The sequence below is a fragment of the Cryptotermes secundus genome, unplaced genomic scaffold (genome assembly GCF_002891405.2).
Source record: "Cryptotermes secundus unplaced genomic scaffold, Csec_1.0 scaffold56, whole genome shotgun sequence".
NCBI lineage: Eukaryota > Metazoa > Arthropoda > Insecta > Blattodea > Kalotermitidae > Cryptotermes > Cryptotermes secundus.
This window is the reverse complement of record NW_019744407.1, coordinates 1765573-1778743: the sequence shown is the minus strand read 5'-3', so window position 1 is coordinate 1778743 and position 13171 is coordinate 1765573. Positions and strand designations below refer to the sequence as shown.

Genomic DNA, 13171 nt, shown 5'->3' with positions numbered 1-13171 from the left:
CACGCGGTGTGCAGCGAGTTATTATACCGAACATTTAGAAACAGGAATGTCATGAATACATTTGGTCCCAAAAGTGCAGCATCAATTCAAATTGCCCAAGATGTACGAAAATATGCAGAACTAGAAGCTAATCTTTCCTATATATCCGCTCACTTCTCTCGTGTTCCATCCGCCATTTCCTCACTGGAGGAAAGCAATAGCAATACTACTTTGGATCAGTCGTTAAGTGTGTTCAAAACCACTGTTTCCAAATTGAATTCAGTTCCTGGAAGAGTTGGTGAAATAGTAAAGGAAAAAGGACACAGCATTCTTTCAAAAAAATCCAGGATATGAACAAATTTGTGAAATTGAAGAAATTTTAGCCGGTAAACATTCTAACTGCCAAGTAAAAAATCACTAACAGTGGAGCATATAGCGGCTTTTCTACATGCGTCCCTAAGTTCCTGTGAGGTGTAAGGAAATTTTCCTGCTATAAGGACATCTTACAAGACAATAGGAGGCTACTAACTATGGAAAGCCTGGAACATTTGGTAACTGTGAACTGCAACAGAAGAGAAGTTGAAAGTTTGGAGAGCTAAATGTGGGTACCATTGGTTTTTTTAATTTGTAATGAAATATGGTGGCTTTGTTGCATAATTTGTATTTAAGTATAGCTTTTTATTGCAAGTGAATCATTCAGTGATTACATAAAATTAACTTAAATATTGGTTTGTCTTAAAATAATGTAAAATCAATTTTAATATTTGGTATAAATTATTATGTGCATACTTTAGTGCATATTTCGGAAGTTTTTCATGCATAAATGCCTACATATTTGGGATTATTAGGGCATAAAAATCCGGTCCCTAATGATGACTGTATCAGTCATGTGAGCATTTGTTTACAGATTGGGTCAAGTGAAGTTTACCATCTTTTAGAATGTGATGCCACATAGTCTGGTAGATATTTATAAATGTTTCTGATGACCTACTACTTCCATCTTCAGGGGAGGTTCCCCCAAAACTTTGGTAAATATCTACCTGACTACAAGGTGTCACATCTTAGAAGATAGTAATATTCCCATTCACCACTGTGAGAACTCCAAGTCTCACACTGGGTCATGAGTTTGAAGTGCTACAAATCTGACACTGTCGATTGTGGCAGAAGACCTGTAACAGGAATGACACTAGAAAACAGGAGCAAAATTTTTGCACTCATTAAATCTGCCCACTGAATTACAACATGGGACTTGAAAGAGGCTGTGGACTATTCAAAAGCCAGATACATAACAGAGGAATTCAGACACTCCAACATCTGTGCATGGCGGATCAAAAGATGTTAACAAAGTTTTAAGTAAAACAGAATTAAATTATACAGAACTCTTTGAACAACATGAAACTGAAAATGAGGGTTTTCTGTCAGTTATTATCACAGACTGTGATAAAACATGGGTTTACCATTACAGCCCAAAAACCAAGTGACAGTCTTCTGACATGACACAATAAGACATTTCCATTAACATAAATTGTAAAAAGACACAAGTTCACCATTATGGCCCCAAAACCATGTGGCATTTTACTTGTATGGTACCATAAGACTACTACCATGCAAATAGTATTTCAAAAGACAATCTTCTGCAGGTGGAAGCAATGGGTGACTTCAGTATTTAGGAACAATGAACGAGAGCTCTTTATAGACTTTATGGAAAAGGGTACCATAATTCAGACTTTAACTTTGAACAGCCTACATCTTACACTGTTTCATCCCAAAAGGAAGGATTATGTTGATAACAGTGAAAAGATACCAATAATATGCGTAAGAATGTTTAAGACTGAGTCAGAGCTGTGACATTAACTGTTACAACATTGGTATACACTGCCTAGTTCAATGCTGATGAAAGTGAACAGCAGCTGACAGTAAATTTATGGTAAAGTAGCCTCATATTCCTCTCTCATGCAAACATCTTTCCTACAAAAATTACTGTAACTACAATTCTATTTTTGAAGGGAAAAAATATGAAGTATTACTTATATAGATGGATCCTCATAAATTTCCCACATTCCACAGAAAATTTTCAATGGTTCTGACACAGGAATGCTTAAACAAATGGTTGTGGTTGATAACTTTATCAGCTAATGACACTTTCTTCAAATTTTAGTTATCACAAACCAGGGTCCAGTCACTGATTAATGATAACTTCGTTATTTGTAAATAAAAAGTCTGCATGCAAGCCTCTTATCTTCACATCCAATAATTTTCTTTTCTTTTAGTTATTTCAGTTCATATGAAAAAATCCCTTGCAACATGCCTGCTTACATAACAACTAATACTGTCGCATTCTTCAATGGTTTGTTTGAATACTTATATTTTATATTACACATTATAATTAAGAAAAATACTGTCCATAATTTATGATTCATACAACTCATATGAGGGGACCACAGTTCTGTTCATCCCACATCATCAGATGCAGAAAAGTAGTAATTAGTTTACTTGGATCTGAATCAGTCTTTGATGATTTGCTGTCAGGAAATGTAAGGTAAGAGGCATTCCTTTCTATGCAGGAGTATTTATTTAACCCTTTCTTCTGATCATAAAGGTCGGCATGGAAATTCTGAATTCAAATTTTGTTCTAATTAAAGCTTTTTGCACATGCAAGCTACTATTAATCATGTAATCCAATTCATTCTGTACATTTGAAGGCATTCACAACCTTGTCACTTAATACTAGGATCATGGGTTCAAATTCCTGTCGGGACATCGAAATTTGTATCTTCTCTATTGTGTCCCATGATGTTCTGATCCTCCAACTAAGCAGTTTAATTTCAGTTAGAATAAGCATTTAGAAGACTCCAATAAGAGAAGGCAAGAGCTCAAACCAGGATGCACCAAGAAGTTAATGAATCCATTTCATTTATTTATCACTGAAGTGGTGACATATCGCCTCAAAGGAGGTTATTTATGGCAGCAATAACTGTAAGTGCGTAAATTGTTTTACACGTAGATGCAGGCTCTTGTAAACACTGTAACAAGGCGATGTATCTGCATATTCCACAAAAGCCAGATAATTTCTTGAGTAGCTGAGACACTATTACTTCGCCAAAGACACTCTGCTCGACGGAGTTCACACATTCGTTTATGAGAAGTAAATTTATACAATTACCAGAGGATGCCCCCTTAGATATTCCATTGACAGGTTCAGTCTGCTGCTGTTTTGGAAGAAATTCAAGAGCTGCTTCAAACCTGCCCCCTGACATCTTCAAGGCACGTACTGATGCTTCCTGTAACAAATGAATTTCATTTATATAAATGTTGTATTCAGTACAAGTGTGCTGCAGTTATGATTTGGGTTGTCAGCCACAAGTCACTTACAAATCCAAAGTTCTCTGTTATCATGATGTAATAAGAAAGGAACACAAAATTTGTTATTTTGATTGTCTCAAAGACACACACAAATACTTGCACTAATGTTCCATGCAGTTCTGAATAAACTAAACAATTTTAAATTGTTGGGTAATGGAGTTAAATTGATAGGGACAAAACTGTTCTGTTCATCAGCATGTTACAGCTTATTAAAATAAACAAAAATTTCAAATTTACATTATTTTCAACATGAAGCTAAGAGGTATATGTAAGTGAATTTTATCTTTTATGTCATTAAGTCATAGATAAAATTACAAGACAACAAAAATGTGTGGTTTCAACTGCCTCTTCCATAAACGGGGGATAAAATACACCCAGTAACAATAACTTCAGGGTAATTCCGCATGAAATCATCCAGAGAGGTGGCTCACCATTTTTAAAAAAAAAATTATATTTTGTACACTTAGTTATACATATTTTCATAGTACAAAGATATTTTAAAAAAAAAATTGTAATCTGCTCGGTTCTCCTGGTACAGGAGTTTTTATAATGCGAAAAAACGTGTTTTCGGCTGAAATGGAGGTTTGCGTTATCTTCCATATCTCGATAACTAGTGAAGCTAGAGACTCCAATAAAAACGCAATTTGTACCCCATGATGTGGACTACAAATCATATTATTCTCTGGGCACCAAATCGAACATTTTTAACATCTCATATCTCCGGTGGAGAAGCTCCGAAAATTTTGAAATTCATAGCAAATAATGCTCTATTCTAGAGTAACTTGGAGATAAAATTACAACTTTCATATTCAAATAAGAACGAAGTTGTGGGCACTTTGAATTTTACCAAAGAAATCAATATCTCGATAATTGGCTTACCTGCATCCAATGGTATCGGCGGTTCTTTGGGCCCAGAGCAAAGTTTGAAATTTCCAGCTCCCATTGGTTTTTGAAGGTCAAAAATAGCGTTTTTTTCCCAAAATCGATATGTAATTTTCGAGCTTAATTAGACCTAGAGGAAGCGAGTTGAGTAAAAACCTTATAATAATATGATTTATAGTCCACATCATGAGGAACAAATGCGTTTTTATTGGAGTCTCTAGCTTTAACAGTTATCGAGATATGGAAGATAACGCAAACCTCCATTTCAGCCGAAAACGCGTTTCTTCGTATTATAAAAACTTCGCTATTAATTGAATAACAAAGTTGTAATTTCAACTCCAAGTTACTCTAGAATAGAGCATTATTTGCTATCAATTTCAAAATTTTCGGAGCTTCCCCAACGGAGATATGAGATGTTAAACATGGCCGATTTTGGGCCAAAAGCAAAGTTTGGAAGCTCCTGGAAAATTTTTGGAACTAGGTACGGGATTCATGTAGGTTACCCATGTAGGTAACAACAAATGGTAGAAATCACAGATCCTATACTTTCCCCCTCCCATTTGTTTTTGAAGGTCAAAAATTGCGTTTTTCCCAAAATCGATAGGTAACTTTAAAGTTTAATTACACCTAGAGAAAGTGAGCTGAGTAAAAACTTGTAATAACATGATTTGTAGTCCATATCATGAACAACAAATTGCGTTTTTATTGGAGTCTGTAGCTTCAATAGTTATCGAGATATCACGTCGACCGGTGCACCGCCGGCTGCGAGGCGCACACAAATTTTGTCGGTGAATCAGTACACCTCATGGCCGATAACGTTTTAAATTAAGAGAAGTTATTTACTTTGTGGACCGCTTGACGACATTATGTTTAACAGCGAGCTGTGCTGTTCACGTGTGGGAATTTGTTTAGGATTTGTCGGCAGTGGACGGCAGATATCAGCTTCATGATTCGTTTCTTCAGTTACAATTATTCAGCAGCATGTTCCATCATGGTGCGGTATACTTTAGAGCAACGTGCATTTCTGTATGACACCTACGTGAAATGGGAGCCGGGATAGCGTGGATGGTATAGCGACTAGCTAAGGGCTGGATGGTTGGCGGGTTGGAGTTCGAGTCCCGGTAGGGTCAAGAATTTTCTCTCTTCCAAATCGTCCAGACCGGCTCTGGGGTCCACCCAACCTCCTATTCAATGGGTAACGTGAAGCTAGTGCTAGTGCCGCTAGTGAAGCTAGTGCCGAGGTCAAGAAAATGTGGATCTTCACATCCACTCCCCTATACGCCTTCATGGCGTAGTGCGTTATTAGTTAAGTACGGGAACTTTACCTTTTACGTTTACCTACGTAAAATACGCATCTGCCAGAAAGTGTCGATGAAAATTTCAAAGTAAATTTCGTGATGAAAGAGTTCCCAGCAAACTATTCACAATGTGGTGAATAAACTTAGATCAAAGGAATTCTTAATAGACAAGAAACAAAAACATAAGCGACGAGTGCATACTGAGAAGTTAGATGACACTGGGGTCAGACTTGAACATAACACCTAGAAAATCACTGAAACGTCTAACTCAAGAGACTGGACTGTCAAAGCCCAGTGCAACAACGGCAACACAAATGCTGAAGCTTAGACAGCATAAAGCAACAGTAATCCACACCTTGCATTCGCGCCATCCAGCTAAGCCGGGTTAGTTTTTGCAGTTGGTTTCTGCAGTCTGTCGTCGAAGGTAAGCTCGATCCGCAAATGACATTATTTTCTGATGAAGGGTGGCTTCACTTGAAGTGATATATAATTACACAAAATGACAATTAATGGAGTTTACGAAATGTTACATTTTATGAAACACCTGCATGTATTAAGATTGTGGTCTACTGGGTTGTGACACTGAGCAGTCTTGTCGGAGGATACCGACGTTTCGGAGGAACATGAAGAATCTGTTTTAGAGGATGAAGTGTGTTGGTTCAGGAGTAGGCATGTCATAAGGAAGGTGGTCCATCAGGCGTAAGAGAAAGAGATAAAGAAAGAAACCCAACGTGGGCCATTAGTAAGAAATGGAAGGGGAAAATACAAATATTCTTATATTGGGCTCAATGCGTGGAAAATGGAACAGTGATGAAGAACGGCCCTTCCCAGGGATTCAATGCTGTTTCCAGGAGAAGTGGAATTCTGTAAAAAATGGACAAAAACTGCCCCATTCAGGGGTATTGTATGTGGTTCTCACAGGAAGAAAATTTGAACTTGAGAACTGAGTCTTCACAGTCATTGCCGTAAAAATCTCAAAACGTATACCAGCACGTAGTATTACGGACACTGTATTTCTGGTGAATTACAATGCATGTCACGTGAAAATTTTGCGACATTACACGACATTCAGACCTGATGTCAGATATTAAACTAGTGTTGTCATCTTAGTACGTTACTTTAACACAAAAGTGTCAACATTACGGTAAGATTTCCATTGTCACAACAAAACCCAGCAGGAAAAGGGTGCAATATTAAAATATGATATAATGAAGAACAACTCTATTTTGAAATCTTACGCTCCTGGCGTTATGGGACTACAAAAGTACTGAATAGCCTTTCTTCACAAGTCCTGAGACTGGTTCATAAGAAAAGTCCTGTTAATAGCCTTGAATATATTCAACATTCCCTCACGCACTTAACGGCTGTATTTTGATGCTGTGAATGAAAATCAATCTTCTGCGTCTCTACTCGTGAAATCAGAATGTTCTATGACGAGTTTAATCACATTCTAATTTTAATAGGAAAGAAAAAAGGTTTACGCATGTATATTTTCTTCAGTGCTTTGAAAGCCGACGCAGTCGAACGCAAGGAAGCAACATTTAAAATGCGCTTGCAGGTATCGTCAAACGTAAAACAAGACTATGTGTTATAGAGCTCGTCAGGAGGAATCAATCAAGCAAACATCGAAGTCCTGGCATGGTAAAATCTTGGGAATACTGGATGACTATGTAAGCGTTCTAGAATGTGGTAAAACGATAGTCATGTATGTAATATAATGTATAAAATCTGATATTCAACGAAAGCTAAACAGTGAAACACAGGAAAATTCGTAAAATAAAAATACCGAAAATGAAACATCAGTCTCAAACAGCGCAACAGTCTCATTGGAGAAACTGAAAAGAAATAAAAACTAAATCACAATGAAAACAACGTCCATAAGTCACTACTTGATATAATGTCACCGTTGCGACAATCAACATTAATGTGAAACAGGATGCACAGTGTGTCCAGATTCTGTTAGGACCGTGTTCATTAAAAATACAAGACGTGAATTATTTTCAAGATTTCACTCTTTTTATTCAAAATAGCCTCCTTGTGAATCAATACACAGCTGGAATCGATTGAAAAGTTTTCGAAAACAGTCACTCTACTCCTTTTGTGGAATCGCATTTCAAACTGTGGGATATTCCCTTTGGATGTCCTGGATGGTGTCGTGACGGTTTCCTTTCACCGCCAACCTAACTTTTGGGAACAACCAGGAATCTGCTGGAGCCAAATCTGGCGAACACGGAGGATCATCAAGGACTGTGATCCCTTTTCTGGCCAAAACATCGCGCACGATCTTTGATTTGTGGGGTGGGGCATTGACTTTGAGGAGGGACCAGGAACCTTGCTCTCGATATTCAGGTCGAATTCAAAGAATTCTCTCCCACAAACGATTGAGGACTCCGAGATAATAATCAGAATTCACTGTTTGACCTTCTGGCGGAAAGTCCTTGTGAATGGTTCCTTCGGAATCGAAGAAAACGGTTAGCAGTGTCTTTACTCGACTCTTTTGCATGCGCACTTTCTTTGGTTTCGGCTTCTTTGGGCTCAACCACGCTACACTCTGCGCTTTGTGAGAGGCTCATATTGAAAACACCACGTCTCGTCACCAGTAACAATCGATTTTGTAAATTTTGTATCACTTTGGGCCGACCGTAACACGTCTCTGCAGTGTTCCGTTCCACTCTGGCATGTTTCTCATCGCCTGACAGCGCGTGCGGTACAAACCGCGCACAGACCTTCCGTTTGCCAAAATCCTCGGTCAAAATTTGATGCACAGTACTTTTTGGTATTCCCAAGAGCTCCTCGATGAGTCTTGCAGAAACACATCTGTCTGATGCAGGGATTTCGGTCACTTTTTTCACATTTTCTTCAGTGCGACTTGTTCTCGGCTTTGATGCACGTGGCGCGTCTTCAATGTCCTCCCTGCCGTCACGTAATACAGCATACCATCGAACTCAAATAATCGCTACCGTACACACTTATCATCATTTCCTACGCTTCTCCTGCTCNTGATGTTGGCTCTCTGTTCAACCGCCATTTTCCGACGAGCATCAGAACAGTACTGTTACATTCAACGTCAGAACACATGATGCAGCGTTGCTTGCGCTTTGAAATTACAGAGAGCCACAGCTGAAACTGCAAGAATCTTAACGCCACAACTGAAACTGCAAGAATATTAACGCCACAACTAGCCAACAGATGGCATTGCAGGACGAAATTTAAAAAAGTAAGTCCTAACGGATCCTGGACACACCGTGTATGAAATGGCTAAACGTGACAACAAAAAACATCTAAGTGTATTGTTATATTTTAATTTTAAATTTTTAAACCTCATTAACTTATTGTATATATTTTATACTATTTTCATGAATATTTGTGAGCATCCAACAAATTTTAAAACGTTTTAATATATTTAAAGATATGGTGATGATTCTGACATGTCGAATGTATTGACTATGTACGGAACAAGATACACTGATAATTGTAAAAATGTACGAGTAATACATATACATATGTGAAAAGGAACTCAATAGTTTAAGAACATTTCTATTAGTGTATATCTGCCCGATTTATTTTTAATAAGCCGAAACAGGTAGGAGGTTATACCACTAACATCAATAAAATCACCATACACACTTGATGTGAATCGGACTATCGAGAGTTGTTGTGTTGTGACGGTTAAAAACATTTGATAGTAATATGTTGTGAAACATAAAAGAGTTCTAAGAATTCTGTTACATTTGCTCAAGAGGACAGAAGAGAGTCGTGAATGTACGCTACCGTTTGCAGCTGATCCGTCAATATACTAGTACAATACGTTTCCTCGTTCAGGGGCCTCCCTATACGACTGGAATCTACCAATACTAATCACTGTTAAATTTCTTCTCTAGCCTCAAAACCCACAGGACGGAGATGGAATCCAAAACACACTCACTATAACCTACTATGACAATACACTCAGTGAGCCATTCATTCGTTCATTCCCGTCAGTCAGGCAATCAGTCGTTCTGAGTTATGTCATACTGATTTTTTAGGTAACTTAGATAACAATGACAGGTACTGGAATTGTGAATTGGGAACGTAAAGGAAGCGACTTCGGCCCATTTTAAGGTGCAATCCTGCATGCAGCTGGAGGTACTGAGCAGACTCTAAAAAAATCCCCTACAATAACTACGTCCAAGTTTTCATCCAGGGAACTTTCGACTGCAAGTCAGACGCACAATGCACGATGCTTCGTCTTTCTGTTACGTCCACCATCAGCATAAACATATTTTAGGCATGTTGGATTTGACGGTCTCACAGCGGTGACTATCATGAATACTATCTTCTTGGAGGTAAAGCCGCGCCATAGGTGAAGCGGTTAGTCGCTGGCTTCTCACCAAGGTGGCCCGGGTTCGATCTCGGGTCTGGTCAAGTGGGATTTGTGGTGGACAAAGTGGCGCTGGGGCGGGTTTTCTCCGAGTACTTCGGTTTCCCCTGTCAATCTTCATTCCACCAACTGCTCCACAATCACCCTCACCTATCATCTGGTGCTGGTACAATAGGCCAGAAGTGACCGCAGTACAAGGGACTTAGTCCCACCCCACTAGCAATGGAAAATAAATAAAAAAATCTCCTGGGAGGTAAGGCTGTGTAGTCTGGAAGAAGTCCACCCATGTTTCGGAGGAACGTACTGCCTCCATCTTCAGTGTCGAAAAGTAAATAAAGCAAGAAACCAGCACGAATCAGACCGCCAATCGAGCGAATCATTTATCTCTGCCTGCCGCCTGCTTCTTCGTTTCTGCTTGGCTTACTCTTCAACCCTGAAGATGGAGCCAATACGTTTTTCTGAAACATTGGTAGACTTCTACCGGGCGACATGATGTAGCATCCCAGAAGACAGTAAGTACACTTCATATTTTAGGTAGTTTCCAAACATCTGCATATGCAGGTGGCTGACTCTGGCTCTAAGGTGACGTGCCACTTTAGTTCAAGTTGTGACATTTGAAGAACAATGTCTTACACTGGTGAAATTCACGAGATAAGAATTCATTTGAAAAGCACAATTTAGGCAGCATTATTGTTTTGGTCTTTGTCGGTCTGTTCTTTTGGCAACGTGGCACATTCTTCGCTGATGACGCATCGCAGTCTCTCTCCCAAGAAAGCTGTGAATTGCATCTACTATCAAAAACAAAAATACTAGGTATCTTACATTTTGTGTTGCAGGACCTTCAGTCGAACGTACAGAATTGTCTATGGTTTGTAAGAGCACCGCTGGCCTATACGTAAACACAATATCAAAGGCAAATTACTAGTTTATAAAACGGTCATTTCAAAAATTTTAAATTGTCACAGTGCCAAAACACTGAGTGTTAAACTTTAAGATCCCCAAAGAGCATGTAACAATTTGCACAGAGCAGAAAGGCATGCAGTGTTCTTGTCAAAAACTCCCACTAAAATGTCTGCAAGTACAGCGAAAATATACGCAATTAACGTCATCATACAGAACAAAATAAAATAAGATGATTTCTTAAGTTTTCACGTAACTATATCGCTCGCACATATACCACGTTTTTCGGTCAATGTTTTACCAATCGCAGTAGAATGACAGGTGTTATCACATGTAAGATACAGCTGACCTACATTTCAAACACTCCTCCAACCCCTGACTACCTACAAAGACTCCCTCAAACACCACCTGCCTGCCTCTTGCAAATGCATTCACCCCAGCGATCAACAAAGACAAAAGCCACAGTGGTGATGCCATTATCTCTGGCAAATAGCCACGTGGTTTCCAGGCTGGACCAACCGACCGACGGCGATGGAATTATAGACCCCCCCGGGGCCTGCCTGTGCCAAACTAAGAGATGGCATTAGGAATGTTACAAAGCAGCGACAGGCAAAGTAAATGGGAAATGAACCAAACTCTTGGCCGGCAGCAGTCACCTCTTGTCAAGGGACATGTTTTCGCCAATGTCTGCAATGGAATGCAGTCTTACGGGGTATCTATCAATACTAAAAATATGCAAAGAATGTACCAATACTGCCTTGGTATGCAGTAGATAAAGTTATCCCGCAGCCAAAGCCCCACATTACGAGGGCGTGTATGTAGCGTAGAAGCAAACCCCCACACATTCGCAACCTCTACATGGGCCTGTAATGTAGTGGGCACCTGAGCCGTTCTCTACGTGGTGGCAACGAGAGACACAAAGTTCCGCAACCCCTTTGTTCCGGCAGCGACTTAGCTATCGTGACTCACGTAACTGCGATGGACCAACAGGAACAAATTAGCCTACGTCTATAACCTACCATGCATCACCACTCTTCCTTCACTACCGACGGTATTTCTCATTACACCTCATTTGAACCACGACTTAAAGCAATTCAAATCGTTACAAACAATTGCCTTGACTTAATATTTCAGAAACCCCAATTCAATCACATACATGAAATCTTTACTGCAAGGCTTACAGAGACTTTCGGGAATGATACCGACTCTAAGGACCTGGCAAACAGTGCTCATGCTCTGTTTTTAAATGTGCTGCCCAAAACTGAGGAAAATTATGCAAAAATTTCAGTCAGGATACCTAATCTTGTGATCCAACCCATGACTTCCAGACGTGGATGAGATGTTGTAGGCCTACGTGCTAACTCGATCCTAAATTCACACCAACATTTATGGTAGGCCTACTGGGATTGTATTGTATGGGTAATTTTATCAGCAATTCATAATCGGCTCTTCGCTTTATATGTATAGCTACAAAATTTAGAGAGAATATCGTATAGACCGCGGTTGAGGAACCCCACTACAAACATGAAACATGAAAGTATGCCAAATGGCTTCTCCGTGTGTCAACGAACTTCATATTTTAAAATAATTCTTCTTAGGGCCATTCTTTTCATTTCCATACAAAACAAAATTAGCTGTGGATAAGATAACGACACATAAATCAACTGCTGTAATTTACAAACTCTGTGACCAACTGTTCTTGCACCTTTAATCCTATAAACACTGACTGCTAAATTTCTGCTGGTCTTTGGCAGCACAGTGATTCTTCGTACGAGTCCCACGGTGATCATGATCAATTTTACTGTCTGACGGCTCTGGGAGCCTTCATACAACTCCGCATAAAGATTCTGCGCGGTAAACTGCTGCTGGCCCTCGCCAGGACAGTCAGTCTTGGTTTCGAGCCACGCGGGACCAATGACTCACATTTTTGTCTCAAGACTCTCCTACTGGTTAACTGAGCTCCTAAATAATATGTACAAAACGCAGTTCGTACTTCAAAGTAAACACATTAAGTCTCCGTCAAAAAGGTCAACCGGCCAGTGATGTTTAGTTAAACAATAATTGTTTATTACGATAACCACGTGAAACACACAAATACACTCTGTGAGCAGAATGCAGAGGTTTAATCGTGGTTTGTTCAAGCAGGTAGCGCATACAGAACCACTGGGCTTTAAAGGGTTACTACCACTAACACTTAAAGAGTTGGTATTATTTTATACTGTATATTCACTGCAGCCTTATTAGCCCTGAAGTATCCGTCCACCCTTCACGTTCTGCATATTGAAAACTAATAATAATATCGGAGAAGCGTGAATATGGAAAGCTGATAGTTTTAGGACGGGAAACTCGGAAAATAATTTCGTTGTTATATGCATGGGTTCTAATTCAA

At 39.3% G+C, this 13171-nt stretch overlaps 1 protein-coding gene across 4 annotated transcripts in view; it reads right to left on the bottom strand.

Annotated features, from left to right (window-relative positions):
• LOC111874644 (serine/threonine-protein kinase Warts) overlaps nucleotides 1-13171 on the bottom strand; it is a 100040-nt gene that overhangs the window by 20111 nt on the left and 66758 nt on the right. For all 4 annotated transcript variants that reach the window (XM_033755546.1, XM_023870306.2, XM_023870305.2 and 1 more), the window contains exon 3: nucleotides 3143-3260. In XM_033755546.1, the coding sequence (XP_033611437.1) occupies nucleotides 3143-3260 (118 nt within the window). The remainder of the gene's footprint in view (nucleotides 1-3142; nucleotides 3261-13171) is intronic.